At 40.4% G+C, this 24895-nt stretch overlaps 3 protein-coding genes across 10 annotated transcripts in view; 2 read left to right on the forward strand and 1 right to left on the reverse strand.

The window, feature by feature from the left end:
• Positions 1 to 4541, forward strand: part of NEUROD1 (neuronal differentiation 1) — a 1109848-nt gene extending 1105307 nt beyond the window's left edge. For all 7 annotated transcript variants that reach the window (XM_050750581.1, XM_050750582.1, XM_050750584.1 and 4 more), the window contains exons 2-3: positions 137 to 224; positions 1799 to 4541. In XM_050750581.1, the coding sequence (XP_050606538.1) occupies positions 1810 to 2880 (1071 nt within the window). In that variant the 5' untranslated portion in view covers positions 137 to 224; positions 1799 to 1809 and the 3' untranslated portion in view covers positions 2881 to 4541. The remainder of the gene's footprint in view (positions 1 to 136; positions 225 to 1798) is intronic.
• The window catches only part of ITPRID2 (ITPR interacting domain containing 2), a 424384-nt gene that overhangs the window by 260816 nt on the left and 138673 nt on the right, over positions 1 to 24895 (reverse strand). The window lies entirely within an intron of this gene.
• CERKL (ceramide kinase like) overlaps positions 21917 to 24895 on the forward strand; it is a 130139-nt gene continuing 127160 nt past the window's right edge. For both annotated transcript variants that reach the window (XM_050750563.1, XM_050750564.1), the window contains exon 1: positions 21917 to 22265. In XM_050750563.1, coding sequence (XP_050606520.1) covers positions 22028 to 22265 — 238 coding nt within the window. In that variant the 5' untranslated portion in view covers positions 21917 to 22027. The remainder of the gene's footprint in view (positions 22266 to 24895) is intronic.

The following is a 24895-nucleotide window of genomic DNA, read 5'->3' on the forward strand; positions in this document are numbered from 1 at the left end:
AGAACCGGGAGCGCACAGCCTGGACGCGTGCGCAGGCGGCAGGCGCAGAGACCTGCTAGCTCCTCAGCTAGCAGCCCCGCCCGCGCTTAGCATCACTAACTGGGCTATATAACCTGAGCGCCCGCGCGGCCAGGACACGAGGAATTCGCCCACGCAGGAGGCACGGCGTCCGGAGGCCCCAGGGTTATGAGACTTTCACTGCTCAGGACCTACTAACAACAAAGGTAATTACAATTATTTCATTTTTTTGCCCTAGAATAGAAGCAATAACTGAAGACTGATGCACCTACATATTCTGTATGTGTGCGTTTGCGAGCGTGTGTATGTGTGTTGAGACCAGCATCCCTCTCCATAATTGCCCATAAGTACTCACACATAATGAGTCGTGTCACTCAAGTACCCCCTGCAGGCTTTCTAATTTAAATTTTAAGAATTTGGGTTTCTTTTGTGGATAGCATAGGAGCTTGGATTTTTTAAAAGAATACACAGTAATTATGATTATCTGCTAGTGCTGATTTTAAAGTCCCAAAAGCAATAATGACTTCATTTTCTCACTTCTTACAATAAGAAAAAAAAAAGCTGTGTTATCAATATATATTTTGTGTGCATGTATTTTACGCATATTAGGAGTGTCAAGCTGTGTTTTCAGTGAATGAAAGCGACATGGATACCTTGAGTATTCACACCATGGAAAATAAATCAGGTTCAGAGATAGTTTAGTTGAGAGGGGGGAAAGTGAAGAAAGGGAGAGGGACTCACTCCTGCTACCTGTTACCGCTCCAGAGGCGGCCAAGTCCCCAGCAGCCACTACTGGAGCCAGAAATGCAGTTGTTTTACTAACGGCTTTTTATTTTCCTTATTAGAAGCAGCAACTTCGCGGTTGCCAATCGCTGACCATTATAATTACTCAATTTTTTAAAGGGAGGTTTGAGGCGAACTTTGAAAAGCCTCAATAAAGAGCGGGCGGCCCTTTCAATGGGCTGTTTATTAGAGAGGAGCCTTCCGCACCTGATCCCCGGCGCGTGGGAGAGCGCTCTGCGCCGCGCCCCCAGCCCTCGCCCTGCAGCTAGCGCTTTTGTACAAGGTGGAAATTCAGCGTCGGGCCAGAGATGGAAGGCAAGAAAAGAAAGGCGAGGGAGGGGTGGAAGACCCTGTCCACTTTTGTTGCCAAATGTTACATTGATGGTGGAACAATTTGGCGGAAACTATTTTTCCTCCTTTCTGCATTTGCTCTTCAGTATCCCGTCTGTGTAATCTTCTTAAAAATCGCTGCCAGTATTAGTAAATTGCGCAATGGCTCTTCAACTTAAATCGCTAAGTACCTAGAAGCCAGGACAAAAATGGAAGCAGAATGTGTGATTTTTCAGCTCATTTGTGTGTGTGTGTGTGTGTGCGTGTGTGTGTAGTTGTGAGTGACTTTGAACACATTTGGATAAACATGAAGTCACTGAAATGTACAGTCATTTCCACACACATTATCTTGTCAGGCAACCACCATAAACACATTTAAGTTAATCACTAGGATACAAACACATATGCGTGAGTGGTGTACACATATACATATTCACTGCCTTCCCCCAGTCCTGTCCTCACTCCTACGTACCAGCGGGGCACACGCACGCGCCATTATAAAACACTGCATTTAACTTTTTCTCGGAGGCATTCATTTTGTAATGGGCAGGTACTTTTCTCAAGCATTTGTACAGATTGAGGGAGTGGAAGCTGAAGGCGTATCTGGCTTTTGAATATAGCGTTTTTCTCCTTTTCTTTCTGTTTGCCTCTACCCTGTTGAATGTAGGAAATCTAAACATGACCAAATCGTACAGCGAGAGTGGGCTGATGGGCGAACCTCAGCCCCAAGGTCCTCCAAGCTGGACAGACGAGTGTCTCAGTTCTCAGGACGAGGAGCACGAGGCAGACAAGAAGGAGGACGACCTCGAAGCCATGAACGCAGAGGAGGACTCACTGAGGAATGGGGGAGAGGAGGAGGACGAAGACGAGGACCTGGAAGAGGAGGAAGAAGAGGAAGAGGAGGATGACGATCAAAAGCCCAAGAGACGCGGCCCCAAAAAGAAGAAGATGACCAAGGCTCGCCTGGAGCGTTTTAAATTGAGACGCATGAAGGCTAACGCCCGGGAGCGCAACCGCATGCACGGACTGAACGCGGCCCTAGACAACCTGCGCAAGGTGGTGCCCTGCTATTCTAAGACGCAGAAGCTGTCCAAAATCGAGACTCTGCGCTTGGCCAAGAACTACATCTGGGCTCTGTCGGAGATCCTGCGCTCAGGCAAAAGCCCAGACCTGGTCTCCTTCGTTCAGACCCTTTGCAAGGGCTTATCCCAACCCACCACCAACCTGGTTGCAGGCTGCCTGCAACTCAATCCTCGGACTTTTCTGCCTGAACAGAACCAGGACATGCCCCCGCACCTGCCGACGGCCAGCGCTTCCTTCCCTGTACACCCCTACTCCTACCAGTCGCCTGGGCTGCCCAGTCCGCCTTACGGCACCATGGACAGCTCCCATGTCTTCCACGTCAAGCCGCCGCCGCACGCCTACAGCGCAGCGCTGGAGCCCTTCTTTGAAAGCCCTCTGACTGATTGCACCAGCCCTTCCTTTGATGGACCCCTCAGCCCGCCGCTCAGCATCAATGGCAACTTCTCTTTCAAACACGAACCGTCCGCCGAGTTTGAGAAAAATTATGCCTTTACCATGCACTATCCTGCAGCGACCCTGGCAGGGGCCCAAAGCCACGGATCAATCTTCTCGGGCACCGCTGCCCCTCGCTGCGAGATCCCCATAGACAATATTATGTCCTTCGATAGCCATTCACATCATGAGCGAGTCATGAGTGCCCAGCTCAATGCCATCTTTCATGATTAGAGGCACGCCAGTTTCACCATTTCTGGGAAACGAACCCACTGTGCTTACAGTGACTGTCGTGTTTACAAAAGGCAGCCCTTTGGGTACTACTGCTGCAAAGTGCAAATACTCCAAGCTTCAAGTGATATATGTATTTATTGTCATTACTGCCTTTGGAAGAAACAGGGGATCAAAGTTCCTGTTCACCTTATGTATTATTTTCTATAGCTCTTCTATTTTAAAAAAAAATACAGTAAAGTTAAAGAAATGCACCACGAATTTGGTGTAGCTGTATTCAGATCGTATTAATTATCTGATCGGGATAACAAAATCACAAGCAATAATTAGGAACTATGCAATTTTTAAACTAGTAATGGGCCAATTAAAATATATATAAATATATATTTTTCAACCAGCATTTTACTACTTGTTACCTTTCCCATGCTGAATTATTTTGTTGTGATTTTGTACAGAATTTTTAATGACTTTTTATAATGTGAATTTCCTATTTTAAAACCATGCAGCTTCATCAATTTTTATACATATCAGAAAAGTAGAATTATATCTAATTTATACAAAATAATTTAACTAATTTAAACCAGCAGAAAAGTGCTTAGAAAGTTATTGTGTTGCCTTAGCACTTCTTTCCTCTCTAATTGTAAAAAAAAAAAAAAAAAATTGCACAATTTGAGCAATTCATTTCACTTTAAAGTCTTTCCCTCTCCCTAAAATATAAACCAGAATCATAATTTTCAAGAGAATAAAAAATTAAGAGATGCATTCCCTATCAAAACATATCAATTCAACACATTAGTTGCACAAGCTTGTATATACATATTATAAATAAATGCCAACATACCCTTCTTTAAATCAAAAGCTGCTTGACTATCACATACAATTTGCACTGTTACTTTTTAGTCTTTTACTCCTTTGCATTCCATGATTTTACAGAGAATCTGAAGCTATTGATGTTTCCAGAAAATATAAATGCATGATTTTATACATAGTCACAAAAATGGTGGTTTGTCATATATTCATGTAATAAATCTGAGCCTAAATCTAATCAGGTTGTTAATGTTGGGATTTATATCTATTGTAGTCAATTAGTACAGTAGCTTAAATAAATTCAAACCATTTAATTCATAATTAGAACAATAGCTATTGCATGTAAAATGCAGTCCAGAATAAGTGCTGTTTGAGATGTGATGCTGGTACCACTGGAATCGAGCTGTACTGTAATTTTGTTTGTAATCCTGTATATTATGGTGTAATGCACAATTTAGAAAACATTCATCCAGTTGCAATAAAATAGTATTGAAAGTGAGAGCAATTGTTGCATTTCTTCTTAAAGGGATTTTGTTTTCATTTCTGGGGAAAATAGTCTCTTTTTTGCTGAGTTAAAAACTACTAAACACTTCATGTAGAATAAAAGAAAAGAAGAAAGGTTTACCTTGGCATATGTTCTTGTCTGTTTATCTTGCACAGGGAATCACCAGCTCTTTGTAGATAATGAAAAGACCTAATTGATATTTCATTATTTGGAATATGGGACTGGACAGAGGTACAAACAGTGTGTTTTTTCTCTGTTTTAGGTAGCTTAGCCTTTAGGCTTTTTATTTCCATTTTTAAAAATGATTGTTACATGTTTTCTTCTATTTCTTTCTTTAAAAAGGTGGATTTTATTAATTATTAACAAACAAGACATAAAAAAGTATCCCAGCATAGTTTGTCTATACATTTAAGACATATAAAACATTACTATTTTCTTGGTGTTCTGTTATCTGCACATTTTTCTGAACTAAACAGTTTTATCTCGCAAATAGTACTGTCCCAGAGAAATTTATATACTTTTGGAAAGTACCAAAGGGAAATGAGTTAAAGAAGCCAAGAGAAGTAACATTTTATAATTGTTCTATAAACATCTTGTGATGATTTCCATCATTTTTCCATGAAAAAGCATAATGGATTATTTGTACTGAAGAACACACTATTTGTACCGTATTTTAGGAAGGTGTAATTATTTCCTCCCCCCTCCCCCCACCCTTTGGGGCACTATTCTGTTGTTTCATGAACACAACTCACTGGAAAAACTTATGGAAGATTCTGTCTATTGTTACGTCCACTTCAAAAAAAAAAAAAGAGTTTGGCATTTCTTTTCCTCTGGATGTACTGACTGACAGTCATGATTCCTAGGGAATATCATTTTGGCACTTGTGCCCTGGCTCTACCGTGGTGCTCTGATTACTGTCATTAGTAACTCCATTGTTTCTACTCTGATTCGGGTGCCACATTGGATGACTACCCCCCTTCCCAAGCTTGTTCCTTTAATCTCCTTCTCATTGGTGATTTAGGGGTTCCAGAAAGCTGACCTCATTTAGCAAGCTGCTCCAGAAAAATGTGAGTAATGTAATGGACAGGAACAATTAGCCATACTAATAACATTGCCAATGAGGCTGCGTCAAGCTGTGACAGTAGCAGTAAGGAATACTTCGACGTTAAAAAAATGTTTGAGAGCAATTTAAAATATATTATTTTAACATGTTTTCTATCTGCCTTCATCACATGACAGAAATACTTTTAAGTTAGTCCCAACTTTATCTAAAATGCAGCAATCTCATTCCAACTGAATCAGAGTTGTTATTTTGGAATCAAGCTGTTGCTTCTATATCCTGGATTGTTCTCACTGTTCTTACTTTAAGAGACATAATACTGATATGATAGTTGAATACTACCAGTCTTCCAGCATAGGAGGTAATGAAGTGAACATTCAGATCTGATCTAATCTATTAAGTAGCTCAATTTCACCTGCAGTTAAAATTAGACATCTTCATGCAAACTAAAATCTGTTACTGTAGTGAAGAGAAGAAATAAAAGAATGACATTTTAGGAATTCCAGCTTTCAAAATAGCAAACAGGAAAATCTAGACTGTGATCTTTTGTAAGGTAGAAACGAACACTGAAAGTTAGGTTTTTGTTTTGTTTTGTTTTGTTTTTCCATTTTGCCAATAGAACTTCATTCTAAAACATAGGGATTCTTTCAGTCAGTCAAGGAGTAACTCACATGCCACCATCTTTTATTCAAAGGCAGGCACAGATGTTCCTTCTGCAGGGGAGGATTTAATTTATGAAAATGATATTGTTTATGCATGAATGAACTGCATGCACTCTGCATAACACATAGCACTTCCATCTGATCAGAGAAATGCCACAGAACCAGTGCCAATGTCAGAAACATATTCTACAAATTTACTCACTTAAATGTTTAATGAATATTTGGAAGGCACTTTCAAACCATAAGAAACATTTTAAATTATCTTCTTTTATGAATTCCTACCCATATTTAAAAAAGACTCTTACAGCTTTTGTAACTGGCTAATGATTATACCCAGTTTGTAAGAAAAGAACATATTTTACTAAATGAAAACCAACCAACCAAAAAAAAAGAAAATGCTGGCAAGTTTGGCTTCACTGGAAAACATATTTCTTTTACTTTTGCTGTTTAATGCTTGTCATGAATAATATTTGGGATTCTATGTGTTTCTTCATCTTGAGCCACGACTATTCCTATCAAATAAGATGCTTAGGTATACTTGTTTAATGTGAAAATCCTATGAATAGTTATTTCTAGAAAAAGCTGGTATGTAAAATCAAGGGGAAATTTCATAGTCTAAGATGAAATTGAGCTAAATAGTGTAACTGGTGCATAATTACTATTGAATAGGAACACTTCACATAACATATTTTATTTTACATAACCAATTGCAGCTATATAGTATGATCTATATACTTTTAATACTTAATTATAAATAAATTAAAATGAAAGATTATAATGCCTTAAGAATGTTCTACTAATCTTAGGTTTATAATATGTTATAGTAAAATAAGATCTGAAATACATTTTGTGTTCTAATTTATTAATCTTAAAATCCCTGTTTTTACATTTGAAAGTCCTTACATTCTTACAAAATTAATACATTTTCTGAAAGAAGCTAGCAATTACTAAAATGATATAAGGATCATTAGCTAACAGTTTGAACCAAGCTGTTTTAGTTCTATAATTATACAAGAAATTTAAAGTGAAAATATCTATTAAGCAATTAATAAAACTAGGTTTCAAAATATTGGCTGATTTTCTCCTAATGGAAAATGTAAGACAGCAAAACTGTTTCTTAAACTACACAAAAACCTCCTCACTTCTCTTTTTCTCTCCCTCTAACACCACTTATTTATTGAAAATCACCTAAATAAAATCTTTAATTCCAGGGTCTGATGAAGAATAAAAGAGCCAAAGCAACATCTTGTAGAACACCAGGACTGAGAACTCTTGTTGTTACCATTGCAAAGAGGCATTCTGGCGTCAGATGCACAGTGATTTGTATGGTGGCATAATCATTGGCTGCTGGCCAGGCATTATGTTTCAGAGGACACTATTGTCAAGAACCATTCAACCAGAAATCTGCACTGTATGCACTCAAAAGTTGAGATCATCTGCCTTCCTATGACAGGAAGAATTCTGTGCTGGCAATTGACTCATGGACTCTCTTCACACACACTAAGGCTTGGTCCAATGGCTCTGATGGAATTAACTGTGCAGCCAAACTAGTGGCATTGACAAGACAAGGCCACAGTCTCTGGGGACTTCTGGTTAAATTGCTAATTTTAAAATGCGGAGTATTATGTTAATGCTGGATTAAATCTTCAGATACATTAAATGTGGATTTGGCCATCTAAGCATTATTATGTTATTTGCCCAGTTAATTTAGAGGTAGATGGACAGTGACAATAACTATCTCTACAGATCCACAATTCTAAGAGATGGATCCAATTGTGAAATGACATGGAGAGATAAAGAGTAAGTTCAATCTAGCATATATGAAATAACTTGGTAACTGACTTTTCTGTTAACAAGATGAAAAGCTAACCTGCTTTACACTTTCACATCTAAGGACAGACAACCAGAGAGGTGGCTTCACACACTAGGCCAGTGCTAACTAAGTGCTTTTCATTCACTTGCGTATTTCATCATCAAAGCAGCCTCCTGCCTTGTTTATAGATGGGGAAACTAGGAAGTTGAGATACCTAGATATTTGCATTTCTGTCTTCCTTTCTTCATTCAGGTTTTTCTTTCATTGCCACTTCCTCAAAGCAGCTTTTACTGATTCCCATTTAAAATAACAACTGACTTCAACTCCACCAAAATCACTATACTGTCCCTCCCTCTTTCCGGAGCATTTGCCTGTCAAATGTTATCTTATGTATTTACTTGTTTAGCTTATTTTTAAACTATTTGTTTATTTTTAAACTATCTATCTCTAGGTCTTCTAAGCACCTGAGAAACAGAGACAAAGTTGTCTCTTCTGTGTGTTGCTGTTCCTCTGGTGCTTAGAAGACCTAGAGGATCCTAAAAAAATATTAACTTTCCAAGGGAATTGAAGAACACTAGGCCGGGCGCGGTGGCACATGCCTGTAATCCCAGCACTTTGGGAGGCCGAGGCGGGTGGATCACGAGGTCAGGAGATCGAGACCATCCTGGCTAACACAGTGAAATCCTGTCTCTACTAAAAATATAAAAAAATTAGCCGGGCGTGGTGGCAGGTGCCTGTAGTCTCAGCTACTCGGGAGGCTGAGGCAGGAGAATGGTGAACCCAGGAGGCGGAGGCTGCAGTGAACCGAGATCATGCCACTGCACTCCAGCCTGGGTGACAGAGCAAGACTCCGTCTTAAAAAAAAAAAAAAAAAGAAGAAGAAGAACACTAATGTAATGCTAAAGCCTATGCTATAAGTCAAGTCAGTTGAGAATGGAGAGGACCACAGATTATTTTCAGTCCAGCAAATGTTATAAACATTAATTCTACGACAAGAAAACAATTGAAACTAATTTCTATCATACTGCATGGCACCAAACTCCCCCCACTTCCTTTTTGAGGATCATAAGTTGTCAGTTATTGTTTCTTTTATTGATATCAATTGGTTAAATATAATCTAGAATCGGAATAAAAACAATTATAGGCTTTTTCCAGACCATGTATTTCAATGAATGTTCTTTTTTCCTTTCTGTTCATTATTCTTTCAGTAATTGTTTTTGTTCTATTTTTAGTGTTATGTAAAATTACTCTAGCTCATAATTTCTATTTTAAAGTGTTCAGTGCATAAACTTAGCACATCAATACTATCTTTTTAGTGTTCGCTCTCAATGATGTCAGTTAAGAGATCATCATCACTTTTGGTGACGTCAATGAAGGGGTATTACAACCTTAAGAGAACTGTTAATCCCTTTCCACTGGTGTCACTAATTGTAGTGCTTGTTTACTCATAGCAAGTACGTGACTAAATAATGTTAACATCAAAGCAGAAAGAGGATAATAAAGTGTTCTAAAAAGAAAATTTGGTGGCTGGGTGCAGTGGCTCACACCTGTAATGCCAGCACTTTTGAGAGGCCGATGCAGGTGGATTGTTTGAGCCTAGGAGTTTGAGACCAGTCTGGGCAACATGGTGAAACCTCGTGTCTACAAAAAATACAAAAATTAGTGGTGCATGATGGCGTGCATCTATAGTCCCAGCTACTCGGGGGCTCAGGTGGGAGGATCACCTGAGCCTGGGGAGGTCAAGGCTGCAGTGAGATGTGATTGCACCACTGTACTACAACCTAGGTGACAAAGTGAGACCCTGTCTCAAAAAAAAAAGAAGATGATGATTTGAGATAACGTCACTTGTTACTGTTAACAGTTAACTGAATAATCTTTATTCTAGTCAGTGCCTAAATACATAATAAATGATAGTACAAATGCATAGAAATTATAACTAAACCTAAGTAGTGATATTTATCACAGTATTTCTTTACTAGAAGAATTTCTTTGTTAATAGAGGCAAGGCTACTTGTTTAGATATCTTAAAATATCAACATAAGATTTTTGGATAAATAAATTAATGAATCCTTGACTCTGGCATATTAAAAATATTAAGCAAAGAGATCTTTGCTTCCCAAGGTTTTATTTTTGCCTAATTAACTACTGGTGCATTTATATTAAAACATATTGTCATATATATATATATGATACGTGTGTGTGTATATATATATATGCTATACTTGGCTGAGTAGTATCCCCTTCCCTTGCCCACCTCTCTCCCAAATGTATGCCCATCCAAAACCTCAAAATGTGGCCTCATTTGAAATACTGTCTTTCCAGATTTAATTAAGATATAAGATGTAAATTGATATGAGTTCATGCTGGATTAGGGTGGGCCCTAAATCCAATCACTGATGTCCTGATAAGAAGCAGACAGAACACACAGACACACAGCACACAGGAAGGATGGCGTGTGAAGGTAAAGGCAGAGACTGGAGCGATGTGTCTACAAACCAAGGGGCCCCAAGGATTTGGGGCAAACATCAGAAGCTGGGAAACAGACAGGAATTCTCAGCTTCTCCTTCTGAATCCCTAAGAAGGAATCAACCCCGCTGACACCGTGATTTTAAACTTCTTGTCTCCAGAACTGTAATACAATACATTTTTGTTGTCTTAAGCTACGCAGTTTCTGGTGATTTGTTATGGCAGCCCTAGGAAACTGATAGGTATACTAAAATCTCTAATGAATTGATGTTAAATATATATAAGTATAGGAGAGTTCATTTAAATTCTTCTGAAAATGTCTTCTTAAATTTTTAATGATACAATATATAACAACCAGTATACTTAGTTGGTATCAGGTGTGATATTTAAACAAGCTGACAAAAAACAGCTATTTAATAAACATTTGAATTATATAAAAGTTGTATTGTTTATTGTTCACGGGAATGACTTAAACTGACATCGACATTTAGTGAAGTGCGAATGGGCCTAGCCAATAAACTATGGGTAATTTTTTTAAAGTCTCATTTTTGAATTGACAAAGAAAGTACCAAATATCAGCTATTATGTATTCTTCATGTGAAGAAAATGTCATATTTATTTGATTTGTGGAGCAGCATTATATTAATAGAGCTTCTGAAAGAACAAATGTAGCATTTTCCTGATTTTGCAGACACTCATTTAACACACAATTTCATATTTTAAAGTACATAATTTTTAAAAAAAATAATTCTAGTCCAAATGAATTTAAGTGCCATGACTTCTAAAAATTCTGTCTCTATTTTTGGGTTTTATAGGACCTTGAGCCAGTACTGTTCTGGTGAGCTTAAGAGGCTAAGACTTCAACTTTAGTTACATGGGGCTTTCATCTGGTTGTCTATTTTGATTGCTCTAAATACAAGTAAGTGTTTATTTCATCTGAATGTATTTAAAGTTTTGGTTTTACGTAGATCTGGGGTTCTGTCTTGTTTTTAATCTTTATTGGTCTGTTTGTTTGGGGATAGTTGGTACTTTCATCTCTTATGCTTGTTTCTTTTTCATTTTGTGCCCACCCTTAGTCAGGTGAACATCAGTGAGGAATAAAATTTTATTGTTTTAAACGTCTGAAAAAATTCAAAAACCACATCATAATTCTGCCTCTGCCAACTGATAAAGATGCTAACTTATTAAGACAAAATGTTATGCAAGAAGACTTTATTGGAATAGAGAAACTTCCTTTTTTATGTAAAAAATACCAACAGAGACACGTGCCTTTCTTGTGACAAGTGTGATATGTGTGTGGATTAGAGGTCTGGAATGTGGCAGCATTTGGGTACTTGGAGGAGAGATTTTGAGTCGGGTAGAAAGATAGACAGGGAGCAGAGGATGATTCTCACCCAATAGAAAGCAGAGTGAAGAAAGAAAGGGGAATTGTTTTTTGCATTATATTATTTGAGCTGTGGGATCAAGTCTTTCCATAAGCCATCCTTACACCTCTAAGTACGTTTTATTATTCTAAGCTGGTTTGACATGGATTTTATGGCATTTAGACAACAGAAGTGAAAGCACTGGTAAGAAAGAAGTAAGAAACACCATGGGGCTCAGAAAAGCAAAGTTGATCCATCTGGTACATGGGCAAGGATGTTCCTGAACAATTCTGCAGTAAGTTGGAAGATAGGAAAAATACCTAATGAACTTGTAGATCTGGGTAAGGAGATTTTTGGTAGAATATCGTAAGGCTAATTGGCTTCTCTTAACTATATGAGATAGGGTTTTGCAAGGGAGAGAGATAAGCAAGCATAATTTAGAAGAACTATAGGGGGTCCCAGGCAGACTCTTTGGCTGGAAAATTACTCTGATAGCAAGAAATTAGCCCCAAAGCAAAGATGAAAAGTAGGGTGCTTCCAATTAAACATGTGATAAGGTCAAACCTCAATCAAGTGTGGCTAGAAGGCACAGCTCACCTGGACAAAGATGCTTGTAAGAATATTAGGAGCATATACCACAACAACCTGACTTGGACCCAAAGTTGAGAGAGGCCAGTCTCAAAAAAATTTGTGGGAATGGCTTTTGCATAATATGATACTTATATACATATATGTTACATATCATATATATCATATTAAAAACAAAAAAAAACCCTGTTTTTTATTCTGTTCTTTCATATAACACTTCTGACAACAAATGTGTAGTTCTTCCCACACCAAGCAATTCTCTAGTTCTTGGTGGACATCTCCTGGATGTCCTACAATTCAACTCAATTCTGACACAACTGCTCAGAGTCAGTGCAGACCCACAGAATAAAAGCTCAGTCCCAAAAGACTATCCCCCACTTCAGATGTCAATCACAAGTCTCGACTTCCTTTATTTCTGACTTACTAGCTATAAATTGGAGGAAACCCCTCTTTCATTCAATAATTTGCTAGAATGGCTCACAAAACTCTGGGAAACATTTACTTATGGCTACCAATGGATATAACAGCCAAATGGAATAGATACACAGGGTGAAAAATGGGGGAGAGACCGCAGCACAACTCTCTCAGCATCTCCATGTGTTCACCAACCCAGAAGCTCTCAGAACTCCTTCCTTTAGGGCTCTTATGGAGCTTTATCAAGTAGGAATGATTCATGAAATACTGGCACTGGTGATTAACTCAACCTCCAACCCCTTTCCCCTCCCTCAACACAGGGGGTGAGGCTAAAAGTTCCAACTCTGTAATCACAGGGTGAGCTTCCCTGGCAACTAGTCCTCTTATCCTTAGGGGGCTTCTGAAAGTCACCTTATTAACATAAATTCAGGTGTGGTTGAAAGGGTATTGTTTTGAATAACAAAAGATGTGCCTTTTTCCTTTATCTCTCTGAGTTGTTTCAGGAGCTAGGGACAAAAGCCTAATACTATAACAACAACAGCAACAAAAATTTAACTTTTGCTTTTATCTCTCGGAAATCACAGGGATTTTAGGACCTCTGTCCAGAAGCCAACAATGAAGATCAAACTACATATTTCTTATTATATCACAATTTCACACATGTACATGATATCTGTAAGATAAGTGAACTACATAAAGTAAGTTCACAAAGTTTCTGTAGGAGTTTTGTCCATTTACAAACAGATTGTAAGCTAAAAGTATCTGTGACAAGGCTCAATGAATTTAGAAGTTCATTTTTCCAATGTTAAGGACATGCCTGTGACACAGCCTCAGAAGGTCCTGATGGCATGTGCCCAAGGTGATCAGGCTACAACTTGGTTTTATACATTTAGGGAGACATAAGACATCAATCAATACATGTAAGATGACTATTAGTTCAGTCCAGAAAAGCAGGACTACTGAAAGTGGGGGCTTCCAGGTCATAAGCAGATTCAAAGGTTTTCTGATTGGCAATTGGTTGAGTTATTATCTAAAGACCTAGAATTAATAAAAGGGAATTTATCATGCAGATGAAGCTTTAGGTAGCAGGCTTCAGAGAGACGAGATTGTAAAGGTTTCTTATCAGACTTAAAAGAGTCTGTTCTACTAGAATTAAGGTCTCAGTGTTGATGTTAATGCTGGTCAGCTGTGCCTGAATTCCAAAAGGGAGGGGGGTATAATGAGGCATGTCTGAGTACCCTTTCCCATCATGGCATGAACTAGTTTTTCAGGTTAACTTTGGAATGTCCTTGGCTGAGAGGAGGGTCCATTGAGATGGCTGGGCAGCTTGGAATTTTATTTTTGGTTAACAAGTTCAACATTAAAAACCTCTGTACCTCCAACTTTGTATGGATAAAAAGAAGGCTGAAAAAGCTACTTGGCTGTAATCATGGGCCATTTCATTTTTATAATCTGAAAAGAAGGATAAAATGGAGGGCAGAACCAAAAGCCCAGCAGCTGGAGCCAAGAGCTGCTGAGAATGATGAATTAGCGAACCACTCTCAGAGAGCAGATCTGGTTGTGAGATAGGAACATTCTCTATCTTAGGGTCTGTGAAACTGGCAACACATGCCTCCTGAATTTCAGAATTGCTATGGACCATTTACTGTGATGTGCTTTCTATATTTTTCCCTTTTTGATGGGAGCATCTATCATGATTATCCTCTCCCTGTCTCATTATTGTATGTTAGATTTGTGTGGGAAGATAACATGTGTTTTTAGTTCCTAGGTTCCCAGAATAAGAGGAGCACACTCAAAGAGCCACATTCATGAGATACTGGATTTTTCACTTGATATCATAATTGGATGAGACTTAAAAGAAAGTGAGCATATTTTGCAAATGGGAGGGATGTTAACCACTGACAACCACACCCATAGGGTCCATTGTATTAGCCCGTCTGCAAAGATGGCTGCCAACAATTCCTTCTGTCCATACATATATTCCCCTTTTTAATGTGACTATTTCACCTGCCAGCTACTGAAGGGCTTTATTTCCATTTCCCCTTGTGACTTGTTTGACTAACAGCAAGAAGCAAAAGTAATGCTATTCCAATTCTAGACCTGGGCCTTAAGAGGCATGACAGCTTCTGCTTTCACTCTCTTGAAACTTAATGTCATTTTTTTAAAGCTTAGGCTAGACTACTCATCATGAGGGACCACATGAAAAGGGATAGGCCCAGCTAGTTTCCACCCATTCCAGCCACTCCAGATGAGATGCCAGACATGCAAATGAAGCCATCTTGGATATTTCAGCTCCAGCTGAGCTTCCAGCTAAATGCAAGTACATTCAGTTGATACCTCATAGAGCAGAACCACTGAGCTGACTTCACGCAAGTCACAGAATTGTAAGAAATAACAAGTCATTGTTGATTTAAGTCAATACATTTAAGGGGTTTTTTTGTTATCCAGTTGTAGATGAATTATACAGCCTGGGGGAAAAAGAAGATAGCACACTGTTAGTTGCCTCATCGATATTTATCCCCAACTTCTTTTTCCTTGTTAGTAGGTCTCATCTTCCACCTGGAAGCTGAACACACCTTTCCCAGACTCTCTGGAAGCTACAGCACAGGCATGTTGCCCAATTCTAAACAATAGGACATGAGAGGAAGTCTGCTGGGTGGAATATTTGGAAACAATTTTTTTTCTCGTTAAGAAAAAAGAAATGCCCAAGGAAAACCTTGAAATGCCCCTTCCATTCTTGCTTTTGGACATTTTTTGGGAGAGGATATGATGCTTAGCACTCCTGCAGCCACCTTGGGGCCAACAATAGAATCCTTGTTGCTACCTGGTGACAGTGAAGTAGAAAGCTACAAAATTCTTGATTTCTAATGACATCATATGGGATGAACCAACCCAGGAACAGTCTGACTCTGGACCTCTTTTAATGTTAGAAATAAAATCTTATTTGTAAACCACTGTTAGTTGTACAGGTTGTTGACATAGGCACTGAAGTGTCCCCAAATGGTGATGCATAATGAAACAAAAGTCAAAGACAGCAAGTCTAGTGCCAAATTTTTTGATGCCTATGGGTAAGAAGCTGAACACAGTGAGCTATTTTTTCTTTTTTTCTTTTTTATTTTTGTGGGTTATATATAGATGTATATATTAGTCTGCTATTTTCAATAGTGAGAAGGGATGTTGCCACTTAGTATAATGCCTTTTTCACAGCTATCGTAGAAACTGTATATACATGTAGTACAGAAAATGAGGATAGATTTCTGACTTAAACTGCCTATTTCATTTGTGTGCCTGGTTACACCTAATTTAAGACTCTACAATACAGCATTGCTAGCAGTTACTGTGAAAATATTTCAAGCTCCCTATTTGGTGGAAATACATTTTTTTGTTCCAAGTTTATGAATATTAGAACCTACCTAAAAAGGAGCTTTTAAAAATTTGAGGAAAGGAAAAGGGAGGGCCTACTCTTCTTGCCTGTGTTACTTCTTGTTACTGCTGATTGAGATGCTAGAGATCACATTGGGTGAGATGTGTCTTAGAATACAGCTGAGCAATTCACTTTTAACAGTTTCCATCTGAGTACAAAAAACTGGCCTGTGCAGAAAATTTGATATTCTGACTTGGTGGGATTCTAGGATTTGTTCTATTTTTTTATTTCTGTAATTGTTATAAGGACATATGGCCCTGTACCTTTTGGGCAGCAGGAGCCAGAATAGCGGGAACATTCTGACAAAATTCTCACTCAGCATGAGGGGGAAGCAGTCCCCCGACACACTGAGGAAGTGCCCATTTAGCATTACAAGTGTTTGAGAGGTGGACACACAACTAAAACTCACCTCACTCAAAATATATATTGACACAGAAAAAGTAAATACAATCCGCTGTCATTAACCTTCCTTCTCACCAATGACACATGTTAAATATCTGAAATTCATAAAGGAATTAAATTTAAAAAGTTTACTCATTCATGCATTTAACACATTTATTGAGCATCTGTTATATAAATGCACTGTTTTAGGCACAAGAGATAGAGCCATAAACAAGCAGATTCAATCACTGTTCTCGACTGAGGTACTACTCTGATATAAGAGAGGAGACAGAAATAAGTAAACATTATAAATCAACTACATACTTTTACACAGTGTAAAGTGCAATTAAGAAAATATTATTGAATAGAGGTCAATTTTGGAATGGTTGGGCAGGGAAGACCTTTGGAAGTGACATGAAGTTGGTCTGGGCACCATGCGAAGCTATGCCATGGTGAAAAGTGTTCCAGACAGAGTAGACAGCAACAGCAGAGGCCCTGAATGAGAATGAACTTGGCTTATCTGAAGAGTAGAATGAAGGCCAGAGTGGTAGGATACATACTAATAATAGAAGAAAAATGATAGAAAAGAGGGTTTGAGTAGGTGGGCAGGAATTGGACAACATGGTGTCTCATATGTCATAATAGAAGTTTGGATTTTATTCTACCTGCAGTGAGAAGTTGTTAATAAAAAAAAAACTATATACTGGAGTTTGAGAAAGAACTATGTCGATGATAGCATAAACCCTCAATCATTTGTCACATAAACTCCAAACTTCAGCAGAGACTTAGGGAGATCAAAGGGACTACCATAGGATTACCCACTGGCTAAAATTCAGATCCATGGCAGTTGGTCCTGACTGGAATTAGACTTCCTTGTCTGTTGCCCTCATTGCAGTGGGTCTGAATGTCTCTGTCGACTGTGAATTCGTCTCCCTCTATCTGTGGCATTGAGAAGGTGGCCCAGACTTCTGGAGTCTGTCCCATTGGCCTATTACCTGGGGATTAGCTGCCTTTCTTCTGGAAGTTTGGGTATTTGTTTTCAGGACATATTTAAAGGCCTCCTGAAAGCAATGTTAACAATAGCAGAATGTTTTTTATGGTCTTCTACTCAGACTTGGATTTCTAAGAACCAGGGATGGAGACTGTGTTTCCAGATCTAGTCAAATCCCTTCCAAACATAAAGCAACAAAGTGCCTTTTAAACTAGGACTTGTACTGTTTAATGCTCTGGAAACAAATACCCAAGCTTCAGCCAAAGGAGGGAAAGCAATGTTCAGGAAGCTTCCTGAAAGTTTTTTGAAAGCAATTTTCATGCATTAGTATTTTACACACACACACACACACACACACACAGCTAATGAGACAATTGATCTTCAGGAACTAACATGAAATAATTGGGGTCTCTTGGTATTATTGTTATAGATAAATATTGAAGAAGTTCATTCATTCTTTCAGATATTAATTGAGCACTTACTGTGTACTAGGAACTGTGATAGATACTGGGAATTTAATGGTGAACAAGATAAATTCTCTGCCATCAAGGAGCTTATATTCTAACAAACTTAAAATTTACTGAGTGTTCTCTGTATTTCAGCAATGTTACTAACTGCACTAACTCAGTGGGGAAGCTAGACAATAAACAAAGAAGCATGTAATAAGAATTAATAGTAAGTGCTGTAAAGAATACTAAAGCAGGTTATGGTAGAGAGATTAATGGCAGCCTGAAGATGTCCATGTTTCAATCCCCAGAACCTGTGAATATGTTACCTTACAAAGCAAAAGAGGCTTTGTGAACATAATTAAGGGTTATCTGGGCAGGCCCAATGTAATCATAAGAGTCGTCATAAGACGAAGGGACAAAGGTCAAAGACATAGAAAAAGAGAAGATTTAAGGATAGAAACAAAGAGGAGAGATGTTACACTGCTGGCTTTGAAGATGGAAAAAGTGAACATGAGCCAAAACAAATAAAACATAGAACAAAACAAAATCCACAGGTGACCTCTAGAACAGGGGTCCCCAATCTCTGGGCCATGGACCCGTACCTGTCTGTGGCCTGTTAGGAACCAGGCCGCCCAGCAGGAGATGAGTGGTGAGTGGCCCACAGGCAAGCATTACCACCTGTGCCCGTCTCCTGTCAGGTCGGTGGCAGCATCAGATTCTCACAGGAGCCTGAATCCTACTGTGAACTGCATATGCAAGGGATCTAGTTTGTGCCCCTTATGAGAAACTAATGCCTCCAAAAGGCTCACTCCACCAAACTGCCCCCATCTGTGGAAAAACTGTCTTCCACAAAACCGGTCCCTGGTGCCAAAAAGGTTGGGGACCGCTGCTCTAGGAGCTGGAAAAGAGGAGACATATTTTCCCCTAGAGCCTACAGAAGGAATACAGGCCTGCTGGCACCTTGATTTTAGTCCTGTGAAACTGATTTTGGATTTCTGACCTCCAGAAACATAAAACAATGCATTTGTTTTGTTTCAAGTCACTAAATTTGTGGTAATTAGATACAGCAGTAGTAAGAAATGAATACACAGGTTTACAGGATGGTGAATTATGGAGGGTGCTCAGGAGTGGCCTCTTTGAGGTGCTGGCCTTCAAACAGAAAAATGAGCAAAGTGAAGGAATGGACCATCTGGTGGGGAGAAAAGCTTTCCAGCCAGAGGGAACAGCAAAAGCAAATGCTCTGAGAAGGGATTCCTCTCAATGTGTTTGACGACTAGCAAGAAGGCTTTGTGTGAATGAGCAAGAGGAAAAAGTTGGTAGGTGATCTCAGAGACATAGCCAGGGTCCAGATTAGGGAGGACCTTTCGACTTGCTAAGCATTTGGACTTTATTCCAATAATAATGGGAAGTGATTGGAAGGTTGTGAGCCGAGTTATACACTCTTGTTATTTTTAAAAGGCACAATGTAACTACAAAGTGGAAAATCGGCTCTGGGCTGTAGATATCAGCACAGGCGAAAGGGAAAGCAGAGAGATGGGTTGGGAGAGCTGAGACTGAAGTTATCCAGCTGAGGGGTGCAGAAGTGCGGACTGCAATGACAGCAGGCAGAAAGGACTATCTGTTCTAGACAGAATGGACAGGAATTTGCTGGTAGATTGGATTGAAGGTATGAGACAAAGGAGACATGGATGATATCAAGGATTTTGATACTATAGATTTGAAACATTCTGAGAGGGACAGGTTTGTGATGGAAAATCATGAGTCTGGTTTTAGAAGCTTATTGGACAGCCAAGTAGAGATGTCAGGTAGGCAGTTGGACATAATACCTGAAGTTCAGGAGAGTGGTTGAAGCTGGTGTCATCATTTGCAGAACCCTGGATAGTACATAAAGCACGGGACAGCGTGTGTGGATAGATCCTAAAGACAGAGCCCTAGGGCATTCCAGCTTTTACAGTCCTGGAAAAAGGCAGCTTATCAAAGGAAAAAAAGATAGAAAGAAGGTAACACAACTCTCATTATTTCCACCTTCAGGACAATTCAAAGCCACTGTTTTTGACTTCCTAGCTTGAGTGAAGCTTGAAAAATGGCAACTTGCACCTTTGCAAAACTCCTAATGAGTAGCCATTGGCTTGGTCTGTTTGCCCTGGCTCTGGGTGAGCTTTTAAAATGCCAGTGAGCTCTAATTGTGTTGATTGCCTAACAGCTGTGAATACAAGCTGCTGACTCCAGAACTGCAACTCATTTTGCGAAGGGCACCATCCTTTTCCCACTAATGACTGCTGAGCAGAGCCACCTGAAGCCTGCATGGGGTTTAGCAGCAGCTGCACTTCTGCTCTAAGAAATAGCTCACTGCAGTCAGATCAAACTGAAGCTCTTCCTTGCTTTTCCTCGAAGCTTGGGTACTTATTGCCGGAGCATTAAACAGTAAGAGTCCTAGCTTAACTGATGCACAGTGCTTTATGTTTGATAGGGATTTGGTTAGGCCTACAAACCATCTGAACTAAGAACCTTGAGAAACTCCTGCTATAGTTAGCTCTTTCTGTGACTTTGCACTGTGACCAGGAATGAGGACAGAATAAGAATTTGCTGCCTCTATGATAGAACTGTTTAGGCACTAGAACACTGGAACTAGATCTACAACACATGCATTTAATTTCCTCTTCAACTCCCCTACTCCTTTTTTCAATATGATGGTAATGACCTTGTTTAAAAAAAAAAAAAAAAAAAAGCCTTCTGCTTTACTTCCCACTCTGCTCCTCTTCCCAGGGACTCGCTTTCTTCCTGACTGCTCTCGCATTATAAATACTCAGCTCCCTGTGTTATCACTCTGCTTAGAGCAGCCATTATCAGCCTTGGCTAAACATTGGAATTACCTGGGAACTTTTAAAAATCCGGAAGTCTGGGTCTCGCCTCCAGAGATTCCAGCTTAATTGTCTTGAGTGTGGCCTGGATATTTGGGTTTTCAAAAGTTCCCCATGTAATTTTAATGTGCAACCACTATTGAGTATCACCATCCTCCAGACTCTCTTGTGTTTTCCAAATTAACGAGCAGCTGATATTAGAAATCTCACTTACCAGGAGAAAAGGGTGAACACCCCCCCAGCCCCCCCGGGGTCGTCTCCTTTTCCAGGTGACACTTTTTTTTGTTGTTGTTGTTGAGACAGAGTCTCGCTTTGTCGCCCAGGCTGGGGTGCAGTGGCCAGATCTCAGCTCACTGCAAGCTCCGCCTCCCGGGTTTACGCCATTCTCCTGCCTCAGCCTCCCGAGTAGCTGGGACTACAGGTGCCCGCCACCTCGCCCGGCTAGTTTTTTGTATTTTTTAGTAGAGACGGGGTTTCACCATGTTAGCCAGGATGGTCTCGATCTCCTGACCTCGTGATCCGCCCGTCTCGGCCTCCCAAAGTGCTGGGATTACAGGCTTGAGCCACCGCGCCCGGCCTCCAGGTGACACTTCTTTATAGCAGTGCGTGAAAGAGAAGCCCTGCTGCTTGAAATCTCCCTCAAGGGAGTGTAAGATCCAGGCAAAGACAAGATTGCAGAGGAGATACCTTGGGGGAAAGTAGGATCCTAAATACTTACACCTGGAGGCACTTACCTTTAATACTGAATTTGTCAGATGCAAATTTGTCTATGCAAACCAGGGCCTTATCTGTAGCTTCCCCTCAGGGGTTTTGGGAAGTGCGCTAGTACTCCGTAACAGGGTTGTAAAGCACCACCTCTGCTCGCCAGGGAACCCTCTGGAAAGGAGGTGGAAAAAGAGGCTTCCACCCTTGCAACTCAGAGTGTGTTCCTTGGCCAGCGGGATCCATTACCTAGTATTTTCTTAGATATGTGGTATTTGGGGGCCAGTCCCACACCTGTTCAATAAGAATCTCCATTTGAACAAGACGCCCAAAGGATGATATGCAAGTTTGAGGAGGGCTGGTTTAACTTGAGGGTAACGAAAAGTGCGAAACCGTACTTTGCAGGAGAAGCTAGGCGGAGGGAGCCAATTATTCTTCCTCTTGCAGCTGGGTCTTTTTGTAGTGAGTGGCGAAGCGGGAGGCTGGCAGGCCAGGGTGCTGGACTGGGTCAGGCGCGGCCCCGCCTCCCTCCTGGGTCCTTGCCCTGCGCGCGGTTGCTGTGGCAGCGCAGGACGCGGCTAGAGCTGGGGCTGCCGCGCCCTCCACCTCCTCCTCCAAAGGCCTCCCCGTACCCCTGGCTCGGGCCCAGCCTGCGGCTCCGCCATGCCCTGGAGGAGGCGCAGGAACCGGGTGAGTGCCCTGGAGGGCGGCCGGGAGGAAGAGGCGCCCCCGGAGGCTGCCGCTGTGCCTTCGGCGCTGTTAACGTCCCCGCAGCAGACGGAGGCGGCGGCCGAGCGGATTCTGCTCCGGGGCATCTTCGAGATCGGGAGGGACAGCTGTGACGTGGTACTGAGCGAGCGAGCACTGCGGTGGCGGCCCATTCAGCCAGAGCGCCCGGCGGGTGAGTGTCAGGCCCCAAGCGTCTTCGCCTCCCTCCGCGCCTCCTCCCTCTCCCCGGCCCAAGGCCTGCCACCCGCGCGCTTTCGCTCCACCCTCTCCTTCTCTCTCCTCCCCTCCCCGGGCTCTCCTCACAGCCCGGACTCTCCTCACAGCCTGGACAGGTTACCGAGTCCCCAAGTCGCCGCCGCCTCCTTCCCAACCGGGAACTCACGCCCCTCGCCCCACCCCAGAACCCCCAGGGATTCATTTCGCTACCTAGCCTTCTCCCGCCTCCGGGACCTTCCCCGGACAAACGTCACACTCAGCTTTTGTTCAGCGTCTCAGCAGAAAGTCTTGAGCCACAAAGGGGAGGTAATTTACAAATGTGAGAAGGTCACCTACTCCGCCCCTCCAAGTTGAAAAAGTTTTAATCCATCAATTTGATGGTACATTGAAACTATAAACATTTTACAGATTATGCATACACAAGAGTTCTGAATCCAACTTTCATTTTGCTGACTTGAAAATGTAACCCCAGAGCTTTGGGAGCGTTTCTGGATTTTTTTCTGCCCCTCACCTCCCTTGCCATTGTCAAGAATTAAGACTTCTTCAGGCTCAGTCTAGAAACTTTTAATTTTTAATATTGACCCTAGAATATTGGATCACAGTTTTGCGATACTTAGTTACGTCAAGCGGTTTGCTCACGTTTGCCTTTTATTGACTTAAAATTTTAGTTACCTAAAAAAGTTAGAATGCTGTAGTTTACAACAGACATACTTGGAGTCTATTTTCACGTCTTAGTCAAATGGCTTTATAAACTTACAGATAACTTATAAAGACCATTTTACAAGTCTTGTAGACTTTCATATAGTCTTATTTCTAAGTCCAAACTCGAGAAATACTCCCCATTGTTGAATTAGCTCAGCTGTGAGTGGTGAAAGAGATGAAATGGGGGAGGAACTACATCAAGGTTACTCGCTAGGAGATGACTTGTGGGAAACGGAATTTGGTATTCAACCTCTTTTAGCGAAATACAAACTTATGAAATTAAAAAAATTTGCCTTCCCCTGTTGGAAAACAAGACACAGTGTGCTATTTATGTTACGGAATAGAAAGACTCATTGTCTTCAAGTTTCTTGCTCAAAAGTCTAACGAAATGAAACCAACTAGCCAGGGTCTCAGCACTGGTTGCGATTGTGAATTCTGCCTGTGCTGCATGTGCCATGGTCGCTCACTTCATGAAAACAGTCTTTGACCTTAAAGTGTTTTCAGGTGTTCTAAAAGCCAAGGTGTAGTATTTTCTTGAACCTTTTAAGTTAAAAGCTAGGGATATAGCTATAGAATTATTTGTAAGTCTTTCAGGCAATTCGAGTTATGCAATATAGAAGTTTATAATTAGAGTTTGGATTAGCCCAAAGAGTCAATTTAACCTACAACGCAGCTGAAATACTATAGAATTAAAATGAGACATTGTGCAATGAGAGGTCATACAAACCAATGTTGCAGTATTTGTGTACAAAAAAAGCAAACAATGACATGAGAAAAATGCTGTTTTTTATTGAGTGGTGATTAAGGAAAAATAGGTTTAATTAGCGCACCCCTGGCAGTAGAGTTCTAAAATACATCTTGATAGATTTGTAACTTTAAAGGTTGTAAGTACTGATTCTTTGTTTAATTATGCCCTAAAATCATTTGATTGTCTCTTTCCTTCAAACAGGTGTACCCTTTTTTCTTTGTAATTAAGAGCTGGTATTCAAACTACTTTGGGCCTCTAAAATTGGGGACACAGGAGCCTAGAGCCTTAGTAAGTACTTCTATTTATGGAAAAAAACAAGAGATGTTTTGTTTAGGTAAAATATAGCCAGACATGGTGGTGCGTGCCTGTAATCCCAGCTACTTGGGAGGCTGAGTCAGGTGAATCGCTTGAACCTGGGTGGTGGAGGTTGCTGTAAACCGAAATCATGCCACTGCACTGCAGACTGGGCAACAAGAGTGAAATTCCATCTCAAACACAACAAACAAAAACAAACACTGGGAAACAAAAAGGAGATATTAAGAGATGATATATTTAAATATTAGAAGTACTCTCTGTTGTTGAATAAGCTTAGATGTGAGTGGTAAAAGATTAAATGGAAGAGGAGCTACATCAAAGTTACTGTACTTGGGAGGACGTGATATGGTAGGATGTGGTGGGGAGAGAGCACGTCCATTGCTGGTTGGCAAGTGACTGGCTGCCTCAGAAAAGGATGAGGGTGGGTAGAGGTCACTGGAGATTATTTTAACATACCTATGTTTTCAAGACTGCTTAGTTTTTAAACCTCATAGTACCTTAATTGTTTTCACTGATGAAATAAAATACTATGTGATCTTTTTCTAATTTTCCATCTTGAGTGATGAGCAAAGACATTAATGTATTTTATGAAGACTTTGACTGCCAAAATTGGGACAAATTGATGGTCTTGTTGGCAGGATAAATGAGCATAACTGTAGTAATTGTAGTTCTTTTTATTGGGTTCAGGGGTGACCTGGAATAATGGATGTGTTACCCTTCCCTGTAGAAGTGAGGCTTTCAAAAAGAGGCTATAAGTCAAGTTGGGAGGCGCAAAAGTATCAGCACTTTTTGGGGATCTTTTTTAGGTAGAAAAATATTTT

This window comes from Macaca thibetana, chromosome 12, assembly GCF_024542745.1.
Source record: "Macaca thibetana thibetana isolate TM-01 chromosome 12, ASM2454274v1, whole genome shotgun sequence".
Taxonomy (NCBI): Eukaryota; Metazoa; Chordata; class Mammalia; order Primates; family Cercopithecidae; genus Macaca; species Macaca thibetana.